The 24,552-nt window shown below is 52.5% G+C and overlaps 1 protein-coding gene across 1 annotated transcript in view; it reads right to left on the minus strand.

Moving 5' to 3' along the window:
- Window positions 1-24,552, minus strand: part of DENND3 (DENN domain containing 3) — a 62,129-nt gene that overhangs the window by 16,920 nt on the left and 20,657 nt on the right. Inside the window, exons 8-17 of the mRNA XM_069466818.1 lie at window positions 22,662-22,783; window positions 19,347-19,502; window positions 17,481-17,577; window positions 14,722-14,825; window positions 13,950-14,149; window positions 11,522-12,043; window positions 5,320-5,579; window positions 4,110-4,280; window positions 2,619-2,757; window positions 42-149 (exon numbers count right to left, since the gene is read on the minus strand). Of these exons, the coding sequence (XP_069322919.1) occupies window positions 42-149; window positions 2,619-2,757; window positions 4,110-4,280; window positions 5,320-5,579; window positions 11,522-12,043; window positions 13,950-14,149; window positions 14,722-14,825; window positions 17,481-17,577; window positions 19,347-19,502; window positions 22,662-22,783 (1,879 nt within the window). The remainder of the gene's footprint in view (window positions 1-41; window positions 150-2,618; window positions 2,758-4,109; window positions 4,281-5,319; window positions 5,580-11,521; window positions 12,044-13,949; window positions 14,150-14,721; window positions 14,826-17,480; window positions 17,578-19,346; window positions 19,503-22,661; window positions 22,784-24,552) is intronic.

Raw genomic sequence — 24,552 nt, forward strand, 5'->3', positions numbered from 1 at the left:
TTTTAAAAATAGCAGCAATAAACACCAAGCGACGTCTGTACCTGGCGTGTACAACAGGATGTCGATGGCCTGCGGGGACGTCTCTCCAGCTGAAGGGTCGATTTTGTGCTTCAGTGTTTCCGAGGTTGTCTTGGGGACCGCCATGGGCACTGAAAGACACACACTGTGAACGTTCCCCTCCCAGACACGAGGACACTGATGCTATCCCACAGCCGCGTAAATCTGCTCTCTCTAGAAAAACTTCATCACTTGTGACGAGGAAGCTCTCACTGAGGTCGGGCGTTGAAGGCCCCGCCGCTCACTCCCCTGCTGGGGGACACCCCTCAAACGCCCCTCGCCACTTCTGTTCAGACACAGCCCTGTCCTCAGGCCCAAGCCACCCAATCTGATGTCCAGCCACGCTCGACCGTCACATAACGAAGGCTGGCAGGGTGGAGATTTAAAACGCGGCTCATGACATATTCCCAGGTTGAGACCCAGAGATCTAGCCCCGAGCACGGTCTCTCCACCTCAGAACTACGAACATTTGGGGCTGGATAATTCTATGCTGTGGGGGGTGGTCCGCATCCTGCGCTCGGGGGCGTGAGTAATGTCCCCGGCCTCTGCTCAGTAGGTGCCAGGAGCAGCCCACGCACAACCACAAATATCCCCAGCCGTTGCCACCCCTAGGGGCGGGGTGCAAAGTCACCCCCAGTTAAAAGCCACCACACTGGAGGACACTCTTCCACGCTCCTCTCTCCAACAACGCTTCCAGACAAAACCAAACACGGCCCTGGCCCAGACTCTCCTGAGACCAGACTGCTGTGACATGGCCCCTCTGCCCACCCGTGGGCGCCTGCAGGACCTCCCGGCTACTCAGTCACTGCAGTCTGGGGCGCCCAGGGCTGTCCCTTAGGCGCCACTTCCCTCCCTGCATCTTACTACACTCACAACAATCTGATGAGACTGATCCCATCACCCCCATTTTTAGAAAGATGAGAAAACTGAAATGCGAGACATTTGGTGACGGCTAAAGGTCACCCCACGAGCAGGTGGGGGAGCAGGACCCCACGTGAGCCTGGCCGCCGCACCAGAACACGGTGAGCACTAACTGGCTTCTCTGCCAACACCCCGAGTCATTAAGTCTTCTGTTATGATTCACTTTCGCGCATTGTTAGACCCTCCCTCATGAGTTGACCCTGAGCTATTAAATTAAGCTCAGGACCGTGTGTCACGTAGCTTCGCCTCAGAAAGCTTCACACACAGGAAAATGTTTCATAATTTGTTAATGAGGATTAGGAACTCCAGCTCTGTGACCCTGATCCCGCTCCGATGGCTCCTTTGCCGTCACACAACTGGCAGGCAAGGACTGACAGTGCGCTGTCACTTGCCGAGTGTCACACTGTGCCTCTGTAAACTGTTTGCAGAGCAGCTAGAAGCTTTCTAGGAACGCTGCACAAAGGCTGCGTGTAAGTTCGGGGTGACACAAACAGCTGAAGTGTGGGGTTTACTTGATTTTGTTCCCAACTAAGGAAAATGAAGAGCAATTGGTGTCTGGCTCTGGGACTGTTGGACAAAAGCACCTCGGGTCGTTCCAGCAGGTCTGTGGCAACCCGCACACCCTGAGCGTTCTGGCTCCGCCACGGTCCCAGGTCCCCTGGGTCCTGTGAGAGAGCGATGCTGTGGCCAGGAGCAGAAGGGGTCCCACAGCTCGTGACAGGCGTCACAAAGAGAGTAAAACATGCCGACGTGAATAGACACATCACTGAGGGTTGTTTTTCCTCGTTCTGGGACAACCTTTTAGAAATCCAGAGTCTCCTAGGTAGACACCCAAGAGAAACGCAAACAAACATCCATGAACATTCATGCGGCATTATTCCTGGCAGCCAAACACAGAAACGATACAAATGTCCGACTGATGGACAGACGCTATGTCCTACATTAAACCATGCATACTATTTAGACATAAAAAGACCAGAAAATCCTAGACTTGAAAATCATCTTCCAAAAAAAAACTTTGAGCCCAGCACCAACCTCCGTGTGGTTCTAGAATGAGACAGTCACACATAACCCCACAGCAAGGAGACTGCAGAACTCCTGTCTGCAGAACTCCTGTCTGCAGAACTGACCGGACCAAGAAAAAAAAGATCTTGACATCCGCGGCCTGTCCTCACTCACGTGGTGGGGAGTCCACCAGCCAACAGGCCAACCGTGCACACAGGGTCCCCAGCTTCTCAGCGGGGGGCGTTCCGACTGCAAGCCCCAAGACCAGCTCTCTGACCAGGCCAGAGAGTCCCTGAAGCCTCCCGCAGATTTCCGTCCACCTGCGCCAGCCAGAGGAAAGCCTGTTGTCTGCGACTGCGAATCACAGCAAACACCTTACCACGCACAATCGGATGCTACCCAGACTTTAAACTTACAAGGTGCCTCAGTGTGCCCTGACAAGCAAAGAGCTCCAAGGAACACTGTCAAGTAAAAACAGGAAAGATGCAGAATAATATGTGGTATTCAAAACTAAACTGAAAAGTATAAAAGAAAAAAATTAAGAAATTTGGGATCGGTTCAATAAAACAAATGTCGACTGGATAAAATCACTTAAGACACACATTCAGGACAACATTGCTCCGTCAAGCACACACTCATCTTATGTTCGTTCCTCATCTTGTCGAAGTAAGATAACTTGGAGGCAGCGTAGATGGCGCTTCGAGACTGCAGCGTGCCAACCACAGCGTCCATCAGCAAGACGTTGGTCAGCGCTTGCTGGACGTACTGAGGGTCCTGGGACAGAAACACGCATTTCAACACAATAACAACCAGTGAAACCAGCGAACTACATGACATTGTCACGTTATGTAAAGCAATACTTCTAAAGGTATATTTTTTTCAAAGCAATATAAAGAGTTTAAATGAATGATGAATTTGGGTTTTATGTCATATTTTTTTCTCTTATTTAGGACAGATATCAATTGTTTATACCAGGGATCGGCAAACGTTTTCTGTAAAGGGCCACGTAGTAAACATTTTTAGGCTTTGTGGGCCATAAAATCTCCGTGTGACTACTGGGCTGTGCCTGTCATTGCAACACAGAAGCAGCCATGGACATTTTGTAAACAAACAGGACAACTACGTCCCAGTAAAACTTTATTTACAAAACACGGTCCACCAACCCACGGGCTTTCGTTTGACTGTACAGGTTTATACCAAGTAAACCAGTTGGCATGAAATCAAAGGGCTTGTCCACAACCCACAGAACCCTGGAACCTCAGGAAGGACCCCTCTCCCCCAGGACTGGTAACTTCCCGCCAGGAACGGCGGCGCTGACACTGGCCAGTCTGCACTGCTTAGCAGCGCCACCGTGGTGCGTGCCATCGTCCCCTGCATTTCTCTGATGACTAGAGGGGCGATGCGTCTCTTTATGACCTCATGACCTGTGTGAGTTCCCCAGTCACAGTCTTTGCCCATTTTGAATGCGTTTTCCCGCTGCGTCTGCCATTAGGCAGCACAAGTGCCTTCCCCGCCCCCCCCCACCGTGCCCTCCGTCCTTACTTCTGCCGGGGGATCCTTCACCACGATACGTCAGTCATTTGGTATAACCAAAGCCATCAATGTACTGTAAATTGTTAAGGTACAGAAGTCCCTAGGATGTCAACCTGTCGAAGGGATCCAGGCCTACCCCTGCCACACTCCTCCTCCTGTGCAGGTGCAGGGCGGAGAGGGGCGCAGAGCAGGGTGTGCCCTCAACGCCCACCTCTCACCTGCCAGAGTGGACATCAGCACAGTCCAGCTCCCAGCCCCCGCTCGCTGGGACGTCACCGTAAGGGAGGGGGCGTGGAGGGGAAATGAGAAAGCGCAGGGCAGCAGTGCCACGGCCGACCCGCACGGCTCTGCCGGCCCCTGCATCTTCTCACCACGGCCTTCCCAGGGGCCACGAGGCCTTCAGCTGGGTCACGCAAACCGCAGTATCTCCAGTGCCTCCTGTCGGGGCCTCGTCTAATCCACTGATTTACTTAGAGGACCAAGGCTGGAGCCGCTGAGCTAACAGCTGAGCGCTGCCGTGCGGGCCCCTACGGTGGCGAGATGCGCCCTGAGCTCGTTGCAGGAAAGGGCAGGGGAGACCCCGTGTCTCGCACCTTGTGGTCATCGGCTAGCTTCTTCCCGGCCCACATCTCCTTCACCATCAGGTACCAAAGGTCACACTCTGTTTTAAGGTTAGCTTCAAAGACTTCTTTCTTGAACACCATTTTAATTTTCAAAGAGGGTATTCTCCGAAGTAGAAAAGTGACTGTGGTACATCTGACTTCCTACAGAGGCAGAAAAAGAAAAGAGAATTAAGTAAAGTCACATGCAAAGAACATTTGGATTAATGAGAGGAAGAAAGCAAAAGAAGCTCTGAAATGAAGGAACAGCTGGTCTAAACCACCGCCCTCCTGCCAGCTGTGCCCTGGGCAGTCCCCGGGGGGTGGCAGAGAAGATGGATGGCCTGCAGGACTTGGCAGTGGTGTGTCTACACAGATCCACGCACAGGGACTTGGCCAGTGTTTAAAGGTGGTGCATTCATTCACATCCTTAAATACTTCTCTTTCTTTGGAATTCTAGGAGAAAGGCTGGCAAAGCAGGTGTGGGAAAGCAAACTGGAGGAAAACAGCAAGGGATGGGGACCTCGGGCCTGCCACTTCCCGTGGGCTGCAACCGTGGCTTCCCTGCCTGTCCTTCTCCCCTGACTACCCGGCAGCCGACTACACAGACACTGACATGCCCAACGTGCCTCTCGGAGCCCTCTTAAATCTGGGGAAATAACTCTAAGGCATAAGATGAATCGGGAGCACAAATCAGAGTTCCTTGACAGGGTAAATGGCTGTCTCTAAAATCTAATGTTAAAACTGTTAGGAAACTTTTAAATTGTTATAAAATAAACAACATGTGCCAGGTAGGAGCATGATTAGAAAATGTGAGATATAGTAGCTCACAGAGGCTGACACATGGCCGTTTCTCAATAAATATCTTATGGATGAATTAATTTCTGTGATTCTCCTATTTTTCTCCAATTGTAAGTTCAGCCTGCATTGCTGCTTACTTCTCGCCTCCCAAATGCAAGTCGGTTGTATTAGAAAATCAGCAGGAGACGAACAGTTACCGCTCTGAGCACGTTACATGCTGAATCTATTCAATCCTCACAACGATGCTACTAGGAAGGTACCATGATTATTCCCATCATACAGATGAGCACGCCGAGGAACGAGAAGGCAAGTGGCTCGCACGAGGGCCGCGGCGAGCACTTGGTAGCCTGTTCCGGCTGTTCCCTCCTAAACAAACGTGGACTCCTGTCTGTGCTCCCCTTACCTCTATATTTCTGAAGGTAGAAATCTCCACGTAGCCTGGTCTCCCTTCAGTCAGGAGGAACAGGCGCTTCTGGGTCATGGCAATCTTGCCAACACCTAGACTTGTCTTTACGGAGCTCGACAGCTTATAAACACACTCGTTTTTATCCAGATGTTCCATCACCGACCAAGGCACACTGAGCTCTTGGGCCTCTGCTTCCGTCTCCTTCCAGCAGTTGTAGAAATCTTTGAATGTTTCCGGGTTGATTTGTTTCTGCTGCCCTTAGTTTTATAAGAAAAAAACAAGGACATCTTACAGCCACGTAGGGAGGGAGGGGCAGGAACTTCTGCATCACCTCAAGAAATAGCGCATTACCCCAGCATGGCAGCAGGTGGCGCAGCACGCAGGGCTACCTGGATGGAAGATGCCTCGGAGGACCTTTTCCAGACACCTTCCCCAGCAGCCCCAGGTGTAGGGGTGGGCACGCGGTCTGTGCTGAGCCCCTGACTCGGGGATGGCCATGTGACCCAGGCCAGGTAGTCACAGCAACTCAGGATTTGGGCACCCCTCCCTCAGCTGGGCTGTCTGGAGTCCTGAGTCTCCCAGAACCCACCAGGCCCCTCATGCTCTGGGCAAGGACACTCTCTTCTCTTATGGTGGCAAAGACCTTCCTCATCCCAGGAACCGGTGGCCACCATCCTAGGGCCAGGAGGGGAGCTAGTTCTACGACAAAGATAACACTGGAGAGACCATATCCTTGGGGACACTCCCATGCCACCAGATCAGCCTTGCCTGGAACCTGCCCTACCTCGGTACTCTTTGGTTGTGAGCAAATAATTCACTTTTATTGTTTGCAATCAAGATCATCTTAGTTGATGCAATAACCTTCCCAAATGTCCAACAGTCATGGGCTCGGAAGTTGGCGAGAGCCCCAAGTCTGAAGCCCAGCGTCACTACTGCTTAGCAGAGAGACTTCAGGCAAGACGCTGAACGAACCTACTTCCTTATCTGTGCACTGGAGATGAGAAGACCCTCAAATCCCAGGCAACCGCTAATAAGTCCTGCCAGTCCTGATCCCCTAACCTTTCCCTGCAGCTGTCCCTGCCTTGGCTCACATCTCCCTCCATGTCCTGAACCTGTCTGTTCCTTTCCTGTCCCCTGACAGGCGGCAGGCCCCCCTCAATGCTGCCCAGGAACATGCCCCTCAATGGCTCCTGCCTTCACATCCGCCCCTGCTCACGGCCTGCTCTACTCGGCACTCAGAATGACTTTTCTAAACTACAAGCAGGAGTTCCCATTCCCTTGTTCAGACACTTCAGGGCTCCTTATCTACACCAAGCCCCAAATTCCTCCAGGATTAGGCCCCTCCTCCCCTTCACACCCTACGTTCCAGCCATACCAAGTATGTTCCAAAAGAAGCCGTGTTGTTATATGTCTCTGCACACACATGCTTCTCCTGGCTGCTCAGCCCAGAAAACTCCTTCCCATCCCTCGATACCCAGGTAAACACACCCATGTGCAGCCTTCCCTGACAAGGCGGAATCATCCTGGCCAGAACACTACCGAACTATGCACACACTTCCCTTATGGCACCACCACATCTAGAAACACTGGCTACATAGCACACTGTACACAGGATACCACTGAATCCTCACAACCATCTTATGAGGTACACATCGGGAAACTGAGGCATGGAGAGGAAAGTCCCTTGCTGGTAGAGCCGGGCACTGAGGCCAGGCAGATGGTCCACTCAGAGCTGCGCTGCCACGTGTTGTGGGTCTGCCGTCACTGCTCGAGAGGACAGGACCTGCATCCTCCCCGTCCCCACTGTCTAAAAGCCCCGATCTGAAACAGCAAAAGATGTGGCCAAAGTCCCACCTCAGCCCTGTCCCTGCTCTGACTCCATAACAAAGTGTCAGTGGTGACAGTTATCGAGAGAATTTGCTTTTGTGGTCACAACTGAGCCTGGGACAACTCAGTGGTCACAGCAGCAACTTGTAAGAGGCGCGCCCCGTGAAGGGGTGGTGGCGCTGTCATGGGCTGACGCTTGCATCTTCCTCCCACACGGCGGGGACTGTGGCGCCGCAGGAACTGCGATGAACAGGTCAGGCTTCACCACACAGCGTGCAGGCGCCAGCACGTTTGTGCGAAAACCTCCACCAGGTGATGGGATTTCAAATTAATTCTTTTTATTTTTGCTTATCTGTATTTTCTGACTGGTTTACAATGGTTGTATATTGCATACTTTTTTTTTTTTTTTTTAAGTTTTAAAGTCACTGGCTCTGAACAGAAATCTACAACAGTAAGGGTATCTATGCACTGAGGACCGAACTCTGACTTTTGTTCTCTCTTGCCCAAATTCCTTTCTAAGAGGCCTGGTGAGTCATGCCTAGAAATACTACAATCTCATCAAATGGGTTTTATTAACCTGATATAACGTGGCTCACTTTCCAACCTGAGTGGTGTAGCGTCACAGGGCACAGCAGACCCCCTTATCTTAACTCAGGCGTCCCCTTCCGCTGACCCCCGGTCTTTAGACAAAGCCTGACTCTTCCAACCCATTGCCAACTGCAGAATCCCCAGACCCACCTATGACCTGCAAGCCCTGCTTTGACATGTCCAGCCTTTTGAGGCTGAACCAACGTAAACCTTCCATGTACTGACTTATGGTTTTACCTGCAATTCCTATCTCCATGAATGTGTGGAACCAAACTGTGACCTCAGGCACATTTTTTCAAGACCTGTTGGGACTATGTTGCCTGGCCAATGGTCACTCATATTTGGCTCAGAATAAACCTTTTTAAATTATTTTACAGAGTTTGGGTTTATTCCATCAACACACTGTGTGATATTTAAAAAGAAGCCACCAAAGAGGACAAACAAGGATATCTGTGCACTCCAGGGGACAAGGCCTGGCAGGCCGGGTCTCTGCAGCCCCCTGTGCTGGGCAGCAAGGTCATCGGGGTCACAGAGAGTATGCAGGGTGTCCCCATGCCAGCATCCCTCTTCCATTTTAGAAATACTATTCAACACACCTGCCTTTGGTTAGGGTGTCTCAGTCTCCACTTCCCAAGGGTTCTGAGTGATTGGATTTAAATCAGAAGCACTTGTAATATTAACCAACATCACTAAGACAATCTTCAGGTTAAGTAGCCCAGCAAGGAAAAGCCCAAGAAACAGGGAAACGGGAGCAGGACAGTGAGAGTGAAGGCGCAGCACCATTCCCTAATGAGAGCTGCGGTCAAAGAGATCTGACGTGGAGCCCGGAGCCGAGGGTCCCGTCCCCTGTGCCACTCAGGACAAATCCACAGCAGAGTCACTGGGACCACATGGAACAAAGCCTGTGTCACCAGAACCTGAAACAGCTTCCTCTCACTGAGGGGCCTGGGGGGCTCCGGGAGTCTCAGGACTCCAGAAAGCCCAGCCGAGGGAGGAGCAGCCAGACCAAGGCGCCCCATCAGGCAGGAAGCAACACTCCTCGCGGCTTCACACCACTGGGGCTGCAGCAGAACTGGTCAGTGCGTGCCCACAGCCACTGTGCACACCCACCACTGTGCACACCCACCACTGTGCACACCACAGCTGTGGGGGTTCACACCCACGGTTGCTGTGCACACCCACGGCCGCCATGCAATCCACAGCGACTCACGCACGCGGTTGTTGCACGTGCCCACGCAGACGTGCTCATTCCTCATTTGCCTCCAATTTTTCAGAAAATGCCAAACTGTTGGCCTCTCTCTGTCACCCACACACCCCCAACACGACCCCTCCTGCTCATCTCGGGAGCGAGCAGGTGGTGTCACCATCGGAGGTCCGGCACGGCCATGCTGAAGGACGCACACATCCGCGTCCCTGTGCAGAGGCACCTCACGGGCAGCTGCAGTGTGGGACATATTGGTCCTGCACAATTAATAGTGGATTTCATCTATTTGACCATTAAAATGAGTGATGATCACATTACAATAACTTTTGGAATAAAATCTCATGTATTCTTGTATCTTGTAAATTCATTCTAAGATGGTGACATTTAGCTTTGATCAAATACTGATTTTTTTTAAATACAGGCCGTTTGGCCAAAACACATATCATTATGCCTGGGGCTGCTTCACTTCACACTGGTAACTTTGGGCTCAGCTTTCCCAGAACCAAGACCATTTCCTGACCTAATCTGCAACACAAAGGAGGCCAAGGTGACACAGGGCTGTTGATGGCATAATCATCATCACCAAGTCTGCAGCCCCTCCCTAACGTCCTTTCCCCCACGCCGCCCAGACGTGAAACCACCCGTGAAACCACCCTCCCAGGCTCCCTTGCAGCTGCAGCCACGTGACACGATCCTGCCCAGTGAGAGGAGGGCAGAAGTCACTGTGTGGGGAAGGGGTGCCTCGAAAGAGGGACAGACCCTCCTCTTCCTGCAGGGAGGACAGTGGTGCCGGGTCCTCCAGCCGCGTCCTGACTGAGACAACAGGCCGTGCTGGCAGCAAGTAGGGGACAGAGGGAGCCTGGTCTAGGACACTGCCGAGGAGCCACTGCACTCCTGGACTCTGCTCACCTGAGAACAGTCGTGCCCAGTGTGGTTCAGCCACTGCCCAGCCCCACCTCGACTCCTGGGCAGCGCCGATCCCTCCACAGATGCTCAGATGAACCATGTCCCACCGTGCCCTGCTCACGGCACCGCGGCGTTTCATCGCAGTCAGCCCTGAGTGTCTGCCTGACCTCACCTCCGTGAGACAGGGACCAGCGAACACACAGTCCGATCACTTGCCAGGCGGAGACACAGTGCACACACAAACATACACACTCTGCATGTCTGTCCTCTAGAGACCACAGACAAGAAAAGCAACAAAATCCACACTCTGCAGCATTTATTTCATAACGAGGAAGAGATATCTGCCATGCCTGTTGTCAGCAAAGATAGCTTTTCCAGAGTATATAGAGAACCCCTACGGGCCAGTGCAGTGGCTCACACTTGTAATCCCAGCACTCTGGGAGGCTGAGGCAGGAGGATCGCTTGAGACTCGCAGTTTGAGACCAGCCTGGGCAACACAGTGAGACCCTGTCTCTACAACAAATAAATTAAATTTAAAAATTAGCTGGGCCTGGTGGCTCATGCCTGTGGTCCCAGCTACTTGGGAGGCAAGCCGGGAGGGTTGCTTAAGCCCGGGAGTTTGAGGTTACAGGCAGCTATGACGCCACTGCACTCCAGCCTGGGCAACAGAGCGAGACCCTGTCTAAAAAAAAAAAAAAAAAAAAAACCCCACGAATCAATCAATAAAAGGGGCAGCTCACAGAAAAGCAGGCAGAACGGTTCATAAGCACATGCGCAGACGTTCACTGGAAATGCAGTGTGATGTTGTCTCACACCCACCAGACGGGCAAAGTTTGATGCTGCCTGGGAGGTGGGACGCAGGTGCCTCACGGGCAGGGCGGCTCCTTGGTGGGAAGCGAGGCAACACGCAGCCCAATGACAGCACTCAGGACAGAGGTCTGGGAGAAACTGATCCCCAGACACTCGAGCAGGCAGGCCCAGGGACGCCGCCTGACAGTGGAACGGACGCACAAATGCACTCTCCTCCCACACTACAGCAGCAGCAAATAAACTAGATCTACGCGCAACAGATACATTTTGAGAACATAATATTGAATAAAACAGTACTGTGCAAACTGATACCCAGGATGTGACACAATTTATGGGTGGTTTTAACACACAGACCTAAGTGCTGTATCTGGACACATCCCTTGTAGCCAACGGTCAGCAAAGGTCGGTCGGGTTTGGGGTAGCGGCTCCCTTTGGGGAGGAGAAGTGTACACAGGGCACCGACCAAAACCCAAGACCACTGCCTAAACACGGGCAGATGTGGCAGTCGTTAGATCCAGGTGGAGGACCTGGCATTTGTCACATTGTCTCTGTGCTTCTGTGTGTGTTTGAAGCATTTCCATTGAGGACACGATTCCGTCCAGACGATGATCAACCCCCGAGGACGAGGAGAGCCCTCAGCTCCCATCAAAAATCCCCACGTCCTCCCACCACAAAGAGCACAGCTCGGCTTTAACGTGGGCAGAGAGACACTGTCCAAAGGCACCGCCCGCCTCACCATGCCCAGTAAGTGCCATCGCACTGCAGAGGTCTCACCTGTGACTGTCACCCCACCTGGCTGCCGCTGTTACCTGCCTGCTATCTCTAGGTGTGTAAATCACACGACAGCATCCTCCATCCTCTTACCTACAGTCAGCGCCTCAAACAGCCGGTGGATGATGCTGGCGTCCTTGACGATCCCGGATTCCTGAATCCGCTTCACGAAGTCCTCCAGCTGCATGTGCTTCCTGGGCAGCTCGAAGTTCTTCACGTGGTCATCGGCCTTGGGGGCCTCACCCGGCTGGTCCAGGACCTGGCTAAGGAGCCTCTTCAGCTGGGGCGTCCGCTCGGCCTGGGTGCGCTCGGGGGCAGACAGGGACTCCACCGTCCTCCGAACCAGATCAGCAGGAAAAATCTGTATGTCTGTTTTGTACAGATTCTGGAAGTCCAAGAGGGCGTTCAGCAGTTGTCCTTGCATCAAATGCACAAGTCCTCGCAGGTAGAAATATCGGGCCAGGAGCAGAGAGTTCTCAGGGGCCAGAAAGTTTATGGCCTTGCTCAGCAGGGTGACAAAGTCCGAGTAATACGCCTGGACACACTGGCTCACCAACGGAAAGTGGATTTCTGGAATTTTGAATGTGTACGTGGATTTAGGGGCCACATTCAGAACTAAAAAATGAAGGGAACAGAAGCATAGAGTTAGCACCCGGCACATCACTTTGCTGCAGGCAATGTTTCTGGGCCCTGGATGTGAGCTCTGGATGTGAAATAAAGCAAGAACCAATGTGCTTCTTCCAGAAAGCTCCACGTACCCCCAGGAAGAACAAGAGGCCACTCATTTTGCTTTCACAGCACCCCAAGAATAATAGTAGCTAGTATTCATTGAGCAATTTTATTTGCTAAAACTATTAATACTAAATTGAAACATGTGGTACTGAGACTTCATTTGAGGATTAAGCTAATAACACAAGCCAAGATGTACTCGCTAGCCAGGATCAAGCCCTTTAAAATCATTGTTTCATTTATCTTAAAGACAACCCCGGGATGTGAGTATTATGCCAATTTTGCAGCTATGGAAACTGAGGTTTCCACAGCCTGGCTCACTTGTTCCAAGCACACAGCTACTAAGTGCCGGAGCCAAACTCACACCAGGTGTGCATCTCACACCAACTCTTCACAAATACTACCTAAGGGCCTCCCAGGTGCTAAGTGCCAACAGGGTGCTGGGAGACCTGCGGAGGGTCGGGGAGCTGCAGCGTGAAGGATCAGAGGGCAGAGAAAGCGGAGCACGTCCGCTCCCCAGGCAGGGGAGCACAGGGCACCTGCCGGGTACAGAACGAAGGGCTGGGCCGGGCGCGGTGGCTCACGCCTGTAATCCTAGCTCTCTGGGAGGCCGAGGTGGGCGGATCGTTTGAGCTCAGGAGTTCGAGACCAGCTCTGAGCAAGAGCAAGACCCCACCTCTAAAAATAGAAAGAAATTATATGGACAGCTAAAAATATATATAGAAAAAATTAGCCGGGCATGGTGGTGCATGCCTGTAGTCCCAGCTACTCGGGAGGCTGAGACAGGAGGATCGCTTGAGCCCAGGAGTCTGAGGTTGCTGTGAGCTAGGCTGACGCCACGGCACTCACTCTAGCCTGGGCAACAGAGTGAGACTCTGTCTCAAAAAAAAAAACAAAACAAACAAACAAACAAACAAACAAAAAAAAAAAAAAAAAAAAAAAGAACGAAGGGCTGTACGAAAGAGGAACTACAGGATCAGAGAGGGAGGCAACCTGCCCGGGGTCAGACAGCCAGGAAGTGGTTACATACAAGACTCAGACCCAGTGTCGGCCTCCAGGATGCTGGCTCGGAGCTAGACGCTCAGCTGTGAAAGGGAAATGCAGCCTTTTCATTCACACATGCTGCCCCTGCTAGCAACACCCCGTGGGCGTCGCCGAGATGCGGTGCTCATGCAGCTTCGCTTGCTCGGGAGGCCCCACTCAGCACCTGCTGCCTGCCACAGCCCGAGACAGTGGCTAACAGGGGCCCCAGGCCTCCCGACAATTCCTCCCAACCACTGTGGACAGAGTGTGCCTCCCCTAGACTACAGGCTTAGCTCAGGCTCCCCACACAGTCACCTCTCCGCTGAAAAGTCACTTCCACAGTCACAGCCCCGTCACGATCCCCGACCCTGCTCACCTTGCCCCCGCCCCTGGAATGTCGCTCCAGGAGGGCAGGGGCTCCGAGCTCCTGCGTAGCCTCTAGAAAGTGCCTGCACTCAGCAGGGGCCTAATCATTGCTGCATCCATCCCATTACACATTTATACATGTGAATACATATTTCACACGTACACATGATACACACACACACACACAGAAGCACAACGCATGTATTCGAAAGACACCAAAACTGTGCAGAGCTGTTATCTTTAGCAGTGACACTGGGTGACAGAAAATACAAACAAGAAATAATTTTCCATAATCAACACAGTTTGCAAAATGAGTATTCTGAAACAATTTCAAATAACTAAGCTGCTAAAAAACAAACCCATTCCCTTCTGAAACAAGAGGCCCCAAAGGGCGTCCCCCCACCTGTGCTGCTGCCCCTACAGCCCGCAGCGTCCATCAGCCGCAGCGACGCGTTCCGGGGCACCAGCTCGGGCGAGGCTATGTCCTGCAGGTTGGGCATGCTGACCACCATGCGCCGGCGGGTGCCGTGCAGGGGCGAAGGCTTCCTCGAGGCCATTTTCTCAATTGTCGGCCTTCGTGGGCTTATAAGCGTCCCATTTATTCTGGAGTAGAAGAAAAGCAACACTTTAACAATACAATGATGATTGAAGACTAAGCCTAAACTAAGTATTTTTCCAATGTAACAACCAGTATCCGCTATTCTTGCACAGAAGTGGAAAACAGAGCAGTAAGAACGTGTTGGTTAAATCTGGCCACGTGCAGTCTAAGGGGGACCCAGATTGCACCCCAGAAAGACCACAGTGTGGCAAGCACACGAGAGCACCGTCTGCAAGGGACACGTGTCTGCGGCATGTCAGGAAAAGCATCAAGGAAGAGGCGGCAGAGAAAGCGGGCTCTGAGCACACGAGGCAAGAGGAAGAAGACAGATGCAAGAGCAGCAGGCAGAGGACCCGGGCACGAACCACAGGGCCCAGCTACCGTCGGGAGCGGCAGAGTAACCCCCAGGACACAAACACACAGGGAAGAGCTTGGCTGTCACCACCCAGCTCATTATGGATTTCCAAAGGTAAGACTTTTCCCGGTGAATTTATCATTTATCCATCCAAATAATCCTGTGTTACTTGAGCATTTTGCTCCCCAAAGAGCTGCGTGTCCAAAACACGAGGGGAAGCACCTGTCCTCTTCAGACTGGGTGTCGAGGTCCATCCGGGTAAAGGCGTCCATCACCCTGTTGAGCCGGGCTTTAAGGAAAGAGTGAAACATGTAGGTGTCTAAAACCTGGAAGAGACAGAAGGGGGAGTCACCGGGATGCACTCTGGGTCCTCCGTGTCTGCTGCCAAAGCCCTCCGGGAGCCCTCGCCCCCCGCCGACTGGGGACACTTACCAACTAGCTCCTTTGGACAAAAGTTCCTAAAAGCAGGTAGCTTCTCAACTTGTCCTAATCTACTAAGACTACCCTGCACTTCCTCACCTGCCATCCTGACACATACAGCCACTCCGCATTTGAAAAATCACAGAAATTTCGGAAGCCCAAAGAACCTCGCGCCCTGCGACCGCTGGCTCTGTGGCGTGTGCACCTCCTCACGGATCCTCAGGTCGGGGCACTGCAGCTCCCCCTCCACGCTCCGCACCGCCAGCAGGCGCACTCTGTCTGTGTCCCTTCTGCTCCCAGAAGACGCCCACATGGCTCACGTTTTACTCAGTGGCTACCAGACTCTCATCTTAAAGGTGAATCTCCCCGCAGCCAGGTCTGTCTCCACCTTGACACTGGCTCTCTGCTGACCGGGGGCACGTGGCCTGGAGAGGAGGTGGCTGGAGGCCTGCAGGCCACCCACAGCCCAGGCAAAGAAAGGGGGTCACAGTGCCAGACCCACAGGGGAGCCAAAGAGGGACAAGCAGGAAAAACCCAACATGCAAAACGCCCGCAGAAAGATAAAGGAAGGGGACAGGCTGTGCAGGAGGGTGAGGTGTGAGGTTCCCTGGCCGGCTAGAGAACTGGAGTGATGGGAGCCAGTGGCCCCCTGCCCGCAGCTGGGTGGGCTGCAGACCTGGTCAGATCACCAGGGAAGGCCAGACAAGGATGCTAAGGAAAGGTCGTGGAGCAGACCCGGGGAGGAGGGGGAGGCTCGAGGAGCTCAGCGGAGGCCCAGTCACCACGGTTATGAAACAGGCCATGAACTTTGAGTTCTGAGCCCCTCTCGGACCCCCGGGTCCATTTCTTGGACCTACCCACGCTCCTTTTGTGGAGTAGGTCTCAGGGTTCGGGGGCACTGTCCACGGGGCCATACCCGTTCTTGTGGTGCGTGACATGGCAAGAGCAGGTTACGCAGCAGTCTTTACATTTACCGCGTACAAACACCCGCGCCACCTCTGCAGGTGCCAGCCCGGCCCAGGCCACCGTCCCTGGCCGGGATTGTTCTCACAGCCCTGGCTGCTCTCTCAAGTCCCCTGTTGCCCCAGAGCCTATCCTAAGGCACAGTCGGATGACACTCTCAACAGCTGGGTCCGAGCATCTGGGTCACACCTCTGCTCCGAAGCCTCCAGTGGCTCCCCTGGCTCTCACACAACTTTCAAATGAGTGGGATGAACCCAGAATGGGAACCCCAAGAGGCCGAGCCACGGCATCCCCGACAGCTGTGTCCTCACAAGCCAGCCCAGCGTGGCACAGAGCTGGGCACCACCGTGCATGCTCAGGGAACATTTACTGAACAAATAAACTCAGGTGTTTTCTGCTCCTCACGTGCACAAGCAAAAGAAATGACTGTCATAGACGGAAACACTGGGTGCGACATAGCCACACCATAGAGAAAGCCATATTTTATAATAGCGAAAGAGGCCACGAGCAGTACATAAGGTTCAGATAAACCCTCCTGATGTAAACTATGAGGAAACATGATAACATGGCCAAAACGACCGTTTTCAGATGCTGGACAAGGAGGCAGCCCAGGACTGGCTCCTGTGGGCAGGACAGTGGCACACGCTCACGCTGCCCCGGCCTGTGAGCTGAGGAGCCAGATGGGGCTCGTGGAGGCTGAGGCAGAGTCCCAGAGAGGAAGGAATCATGCAGAGAGTGTTCCCGGGGTCTCCTGAAGCCCTTGCTGAATACAGAGGTGTCACACGCAGGGTGAAGCCACACAGAACCACGCAGAGAACCACCGGGAAGCTATGAACAGAACGATTCCCTGAGCTCACAAGGGCAGAGAGCCGCATGTGCTCCAAACAGCCAGAATGCAGACCGCTGCTCATTTCTGGGTCCTCCACGAGCCACCCCGGGCACCCGCCCCGAAGTGTAGAAACAAACCGCTAACGGGTCAGGAGGATCTGCAGCTGCAGTTGCAGCCAGTGAAGCCCCACATGTTACTTTCTGTGACAGACAAACACTGAAACAACCCAAATGCTCATTAACAGGAGACAGAGAAACAAAGTGTGCTGCGTGCCAACAACGGAATATTCCCAGCAATAAAAGGAGCAGGCTGCTGAGACCCACAGCAGCACGGCCCATCCTCGGGCAGGAGAGAGCGCGGCCCGTGGGACTGCACTGCACGAGCCTCTGAGATGGGCAGCCTTGGTGACGGGGACACGCGCAGGCCAGAGGCTCCCCAGGGTCAGGGGAGTTGACTGGGACGAGGAAAGTGTTCAGGTCAGACTGAGGAACTGGTTACACAGCCTTGGAGACTCGTCAAAATGCATCAAACCATACACTTACAATGAGTATATTTTATTATAAATAAATTATACTCTATAAAACTGATTTAAAAACTAAAAAAGGGCCAAATGATCAAACAGAACCATACTAAAACAAACTTTCTGAAAACGCTAATACACTTAATAAAATATTAGATGTTGAGAAAACTTATTTTGAAAAATGTTTAAATACAGAAAAGTGTAACAGATTGAACACGCACAGACACCCCCAAACCCCACGTCTCTTACCTGTTTATAAAACCACTGATCCCCTGGAGCTCTTGTTTTGAGAAATTCTTCACTATTAAATACTCTATGTTCATAATTTAAGTGATTCTTCACTTCCCTAACAAAGAGAAAGGATCATCTAAGTGCTGAAATATTTTCAAGTACATGAAAAACATACCACTTTTAGTAGCAAAAAAACAATTACAAGAAATACAGACTTTGGGAAGCCTTGTTCTTCAGGAAGATTATTCTGCCCTCCAAAATGGCACGGTGTGGATGTACTTTGTGGTCAAGCATCACTTCCCCCCACAACGAGATCGAAGCTCCAAGAGAGAGTGCTGCTGTCCTCCCCGTCCCCCAGCCCAGCAGCCCCTTATGCAAATTAAGACCGAAAACTCAATCACTGTCCATGCACGTGGACTCAAGTTCAAGGTCGTGGCAACAGAGGAAGAGCCAACCGGCTCCGCCACCAGCTGGAAAAGTCACTTTGCTGCTTTTGACCCCATTTCCTCATTGACTGTTCCCAGTCCCTGGGGATTTCAGCACGTGATCCCCCGATCTAAATATTCCATAGGTAGAATCCGGGACCTTACAGGGCACATTCAGGATGTTGTGTGCTCACTGTTTTCCTTCTAACGTGAGGGGGAAGACATTATTTCATCTAGGGGAAATGAAGTTTTATAATCTGTAATCATCTTTTCTGCTTTTTAATCAATTCATTGAGCTTGTAAAGTATTTTTAAAAAACCACCTTGTTCCTGAAAGATTTTGTCTTCAAAGAACAAAAGGAAAACAACATATTCAGGACCACACTCACTATGCTGCTCTGAGCAGCGATAATACCACCTGTCTGTAACACACCATCCCGTTTTTTTTTCCTAATAAATTATTTGCTTGGTATAAATAAATACATCAAAAGAGTAAGGCCATTAAAATTTCCATTCTGAAACAAGCACACAGAGTCCTATCAAGTCAGCGGGAGCTGCGCTAAAACCCTGCCACGCAGAAGGCCTCCAGGACAGACGAGACCCGGCGTCGGGGGCGCCTTCCTGTGCTACCGGACCCAGGAGAAACCAGCAAGAAGGAGAGAAAGACGCTGCAAGAGAAAGAGAACGAAGGGTTGGAAGAAAGAAAAGGCCTAAAGGCTTCTGCACTAAAAATTACTTATTTGCAAAGCTTTGGTATAAGGTTAGGCATATGTTCCCCATACATTCTTTAAATGACCGCACATTTAGGCAAGAAATAGCAACTCAACTCCTGCACCGTATCACGTTAAAATGAATGCACTTCACTAGTTCACTTAACCAATTCCAGCTCAAATGCCAGGGAGGTGAAGGAACAGAAGAGGTATCTGACAATGTAATTACAGGACAGAGGAGAAAGAAAACTTTCTAATGGCAAATCCTGAGTGCTCCGTCCAGCCTGGTGGCTCTCCTTTAGGTGGTTTCATTGTCTAGTTTATGAGTCACGTCAAAGTGGCCCGGCTGTCCCTTCACCAGTCCCTAGACGTGGGCCTCTTGGGACAGAGCCCTCCCTGGACCGACCTGAGCCTCAGCCAACACGGGCCGGCGGGACAAGCTCTCCCTGCAGGTCTCAGGCACACGTGTCCCTAGAGGGCCACCGTGGGAACAGCTCCCCCGGCAGGTGGTCGCTGGAAGGAGAGAGGGCTAGGAGGGCACGGGCAGGGTCAGAGCAAAAAGAACAAACTCTGATAGCCCTGCCGATTGCAATAATCACAAGAAAAGGCTTTGGGGGGGTGGGCAGGACAGACCTCTCCCACTGTTGCCGTAGATTTATTCCAACGGCCTAAGCTTTGGGGCAGCGCCTGCGCGTGGGACTGAAGGCCGGCCGCCACCCCTACAGACGTGGGAGACGCTCTTTGACGTACCTGAAGATGCTGACGAGCAGCTGCAGGGTGGCCTGCTGGATCTGGCAGTTGAGTTTCTGCTGCCAGGCCCGTCTGTGCGCTCGGCCCTCGTTCAGGTCTGTGCTGGAGCTGCGGTGAGCAAGGTGCAGCTCGTGGTGGAGCTGGAGGCCCTGGACCCTGGAAAGCAGACGGCACTGGCTCAGCCGAGCATCGCGGGCGACTGCTGCTCACCGCAGCAGACAGCGCCCCAGCACAGCCCGTGCACACCTGGGGGACACTTTAGAATGCTCAAAATCCTGACCGATAATTGGAGGGCTGGGGTGGTCAACAAAAATACATCACCAGAGGAGTTTATTCCTCCAAACATAAACCCACAAAGGCCTCGACTTGACACCACGCACATTTTTATCCCAGCTGAATCATCCCGGCTCCCTGCGCTGCCAGGCAAGTGCTCGCCCTCCGCCAGGACACTGAAGGCTTCTGGGTCAGGCTGCCTCTTGACCAGCCCATCAGGGCCACCCAGGAGGGACAGTCACAGCTCCCAGCAGCCTTCCCCTGTCCCTCTTGTCAGGCAGGCTCAGAAACCCCTCCATGCCCTGCACCACACGTCCTGGTGTCACCACTCATGGCCCACCAGGCGACAGCCACTTACTCACCTGGAGGTCCTCACTCAGGGACAGGGATTCACGGTTGTCCCTGTCAACCTGACGCCTGGCCTTCCCAGTACTACTCAAGGCTGCACTTTCAGAAGGATTTTGGAAATCAACCAGAAAGTCTGCTGCTTGAAATACGCAAAATAAACAGAACTGATGCGTTTCTGGTCCACAGGCATTTCTTGGGCACCCACATACGGCATGCACCGATCTGAGGGGTGCCAGCACAGGCCAAGCCCCTGCCTGCATGGAGCTTACGTTCCAGTGGAAGAAACAGGAAGACAGATAAACCTCAAGACAAGAGGCAGGGAGATCAGGCCGAGAAGCAAAATGGGGTGATAGCCAGAAGCAGAAGGCAGCCAGACCGTGTGGGGGAAGGAGCTCTCTGAGGAGCCTAGAACCTGATCCAGGTGGGGGTGCAGGGGGGAGGGGCGCCCAGCCCTACAGCAGGTGGGGGTGGCCTTGCGGGGCCAGTGTGGCTCCAGCTCGGGGCAGGGCAGTGAGACCAGGTTCGCGCAGCAGCAGGAGCACAGGGGCTGGGACTCTGGATTCTCCATGAGCAGCTACCGAGATGCACTTTTCCAGCCCTGGCTGAGCCTGACTTCGGGAGCCACCCCTGCCTGGAGGGGTCTCGGTGACCGCGATGCCCTTGCTCCCTGGCACCACACTGGCCTTTCACCTGGCAGGACAGAGAGTATGGCAAGGAGAGAACTTTCAATGACTTTCCCTGAGTGAAAAACGCCATGCTGTTGCCTGGAAGTGGCAGTCTCTCTGCCTGGATCTTCTGGTGCAGGGACAATCGGATCTGAAGGAGAAGGTTGTCCACTTCCCGGGAATCCCGTCCTTCCCGCTCACCTACCACTCAGCCGGCACAGCCCTGAGCTGGGGGCCTGTCCCTGCATCCAGGAGGGTCGGGCAGCGGCAGAGGGGCTGGGGCAAAGAGTGACCAGGCACCGGGGATGTCTCGGGAAAGCTGAGGAAGGCAGGTCACTGCCCCTTGGCCCTCCTGGCCAGACACCTGCAGGGGAGGCAAACTCGCACTCCGGACCCGGTGGGGAGACCCACCACCACAGCGGGGTCACGACCACACACAGCTTAGCTCACGTTTGTAAGACAGTCTCCCAGAATGAGACTGCAGGAGACAGGACACCCCACATCCCCGTTCCAGGGGGTCCAGCCAACTCGGGGACCCAACCTCCGCACTGTGTGTGTTTATTTCCTGGAATCCTAATAACAATATGCAGACACAGACAAGAATTCCCTTGTTACTGGGAACACTCAGCCAAGTGAACACATCAGACGCTCCATCAAAAGCTAGCAAAGGCCAGTTCTAGAACATCAGGGAAGCCGCCTTTGCTTATCAGAAAGTAAATGATTAGATTAGGAATGCAAGTTTCTCCTTCTAAGGTCACGCAGAGGGAAACCCCCAACACAGCCCTTGCTCAGGTCCCCTGGGCAAAAACCAGCTCCCCGGCCGCAGGAGGAGAGCTTGGGGTGCCAGGCCCACAGCAAACAGAGAAAACAAACATTGCGCCTGTGCTTTGCCCACGGCTGGGCTCTGGGGCCTTTAGAATTGAAGGTGGGAGGAACGACAATAAAGGTAGCATGCTGTACATCCTGCAGAAGCCGTCAGGCAGGAATAATCAACACCAGTAGGGGTCAGAAATCAGAAAAGCCAAGAGGAGGGGGGCCACGCTGGGACCACTGGCATCCCTCTCGTCCCCCGGGTCTCAGCTCCTGCCTCCCTAATATCCCAGCAGAAAGACAAAGGAAAGGGGGCAAAGAGGTTAGAAACGGCATCTAAATACAAACGGCACCACAGGCTTCACCAGGACAAGCACAGCCCGGCCTAAGTGCCCGTCTCCCTGCCCGGCTTCTCCGGGCCACGCTCCAGGTCTGACTGTGGTCAGATCCCACAGGCTGTGAGGACTGACGGGCAGGATCTCTCCTGCTGTCATTTCATAAAATCCTGAAGGAAAGAAAGGACCCCGCAGGACAGCCCACGCCCTCCGCCCTGGGTCACACCAGGACAGCCCACGCCCTCGCCCAGGCACAATTAACAAGTGCACCTCCTTCCCGCCCCCGGACCCCACCCCTCTGCCCCAAAGCCCAAGGTATCTATTACTTGGCCCTCTTTGGAAAAAGTGTGCTGACGCCTGGTTTGGCCAATGAAGTTTAGTAACAGAGACGAAAGGAAACAAAAACAGCTATGAAACAAGGTATGAAAAAAATAACAGCACCGTCAGCGCGCCCGGGTTAGGGAGAGGAAGGACAGCTGCTTGCTCAGGGATGACGGACCATGCCCAGCACAGTGCACACGGGCAGGGGCCACGGCTGCTCTGCCGTTAGTACAGGGACCTTGCCCAGTGCCAGTGTATCATGGGCATTCCACGCACAGCCAGTAAATGAGTGAATGAAGGAGAAGGAACCTCACAGGTCACAGGCACAGGATCCTGGGGCACAGGGCAGAGGGTCGGGGAGGTTTCCCAGGGGATGTGACTGTCCCTGACTCTGTAAGACCATATGTAGCATTTAAACAAGATCAGAATAAAGACAAATCACCTTCACACAAACTACAAATACACGAAACATCTGTCCACAATATGAAATCGGAAAAGAACTCCAAGTGGCAAATACAGGATTTGAACAAAGCTGTTCTCAAACATGTACTGTTTCCCGTTACCTCTGAATAAACGTCTGTGCTGCCAGGAGAGGGAGGTCTGGAATGTTCACGTCGCCGTCGGAGGACTTAGAGTAGCTGATGCTCCCATTATCGATGTTTATCAGAACTAAACCATCACCTTCCTAGAAAATAAGGATTGGTTTGTAAAGGTTGATGTAACGATCTTTGGATTTGTATACATCTTGAAAACACACAAATATATTCTGCATTCACTAAGATAGTGTCATCATTAAATAAATTACCCTATTTAATATGCACACATAGCCTTATATTTTCTCTACAAAAAAAAATCTAGTATATGCCATGAGTTATGCTAATGGGCTAAATTTGATTAAATATGCCTTTCTCTTATTTTTCTTAAGTGTGGTAAAATAAACATGAAATGTACCATTTAACCATTTTTAGGCGTATAGTTCAACAGAGTTAAGTACGTTCACGTTGCTGGGCAGCCATGACCGCCACCCACCTCCGGAATTCTTCACTTTCCCAACCTGAAACTCTGTCCCCTGGAAACACTAACTCCTCATTCTCTGCTCCCCCGTCCCCCGCCCCTGGCAACCCCCATTCTGCTTTCTGTCTCTGTGAATTTGACTCCTCTAGGTTCCTCCTGTGAGTGGAATCACACGGGATTCGTCTTTTGTGACTGGCTTCACTCCGTATAATGTCCTCAAGGCTCACCCATGTTGTAGCATGTGCCAGGATTCCCTTCCTGGACTGAATATTCTGTGATATGGACAGACCACATTTTCTTTATCCATGAGCCTTTCTCTCTGAGTCAAGATTCTAATACATGGTGTTGTCAAGGTTTCACCTGCCCTGGTACAGATACTGTGTGTCCTACTTCATGGAGTCCTGAGAGAACATTCCAGAACTTCAATGAGTGCACCGCCAACCTCCCACACCCAATGTGTCCACTTAACTCCCCAGCCAGCTCTGCCCCTCCAAGAACCAGAAGGTGGGAAGGGACCAAAGCTAAGTGACCACACACCCCCAGACTATTTGAAATATGCACACGGGTTATTTGCAGAGTCTTCTCTGTGACAGGATACACAAATAGTGAGTGACGCACTAGAGTCCCGAGGCTCCACAGGCCCCAGAATGTGCTGCCAGACGCTCTCTGAAGGCCCGAGCCGTCTGGGCCCCACCTCTTAAGACGTGTTTCAGGTGGCACACAAAATATGCGCAAACATATCCTTGGCCTCGAAGTCTTACAGGGCAAATATACGAGATGCTAAGCCAGCAAGGTAAACAGCATTGCCCTCGGCAAGTGTTAATGCCAAGCATTTGCAAGAGCTGTAGGCGGACGTGCTCCAGGACCACCACCAGGCACAAAAAAAGACCTCCCAGCAAACCCAAAAGAGGTGCTGTTTCTCCTGAAGTCTTCCAGAACAGATAAATCAGTAAAAGGGTTTCCTCCATGACTGATGACCAGCACTGTTAATACACCAAAAAAGTTTCCCTTCTGAAGAGCCTGAAACAAGATGTTTTTTTCCCTAATGACTAAAAAAAGGGACACGACTTTAAACTTTAAATCATGGCTTATTTTTTCTCATTTGCAAGATGAACTGGGTGACGTTTTTCCGCTCCTTCCATGGAGGTCTGAATGGCCTTTTCCTAAAGTGTGCTTTTCCCCTGGTGAATCACTCGGGTTGGCAGGAACACAGAAACGCTCCTGCCCGCCCCACCCCGCCGCGGGAGGGACTCTGGGCCCCAGCCCAGCCTGCCGCCGTTCTCGGCACTCGTGGGGGAGCTGCCTGGCATCTGGACCTGCTTTGAAATGCTCCAGGCAGAGCAGGACTGGGGCGCCCGCGAGGCTGGCAGCGAAGATACATGCTGAAGGCAGCGAGGGGCACACAGGCTCTCCTGTATTCTTCTCTCGGTTTTTGTGTAC

Source organism: Eulemur rufifrons, chromosome 3 (assembly GCF_041146395.1).
Source record: "Eulemur rufifrons isolate Redbay chromosome 3, OSU_ERuf_1, whole genome shotgun sequence".
In the NCBI taxonomy this organism is placed as follows: Eukaryota; Metazoa; Chordata; class Mammalia; order Primates; family Lemuridae; genus Eulemur; species Eulemur rufifrons.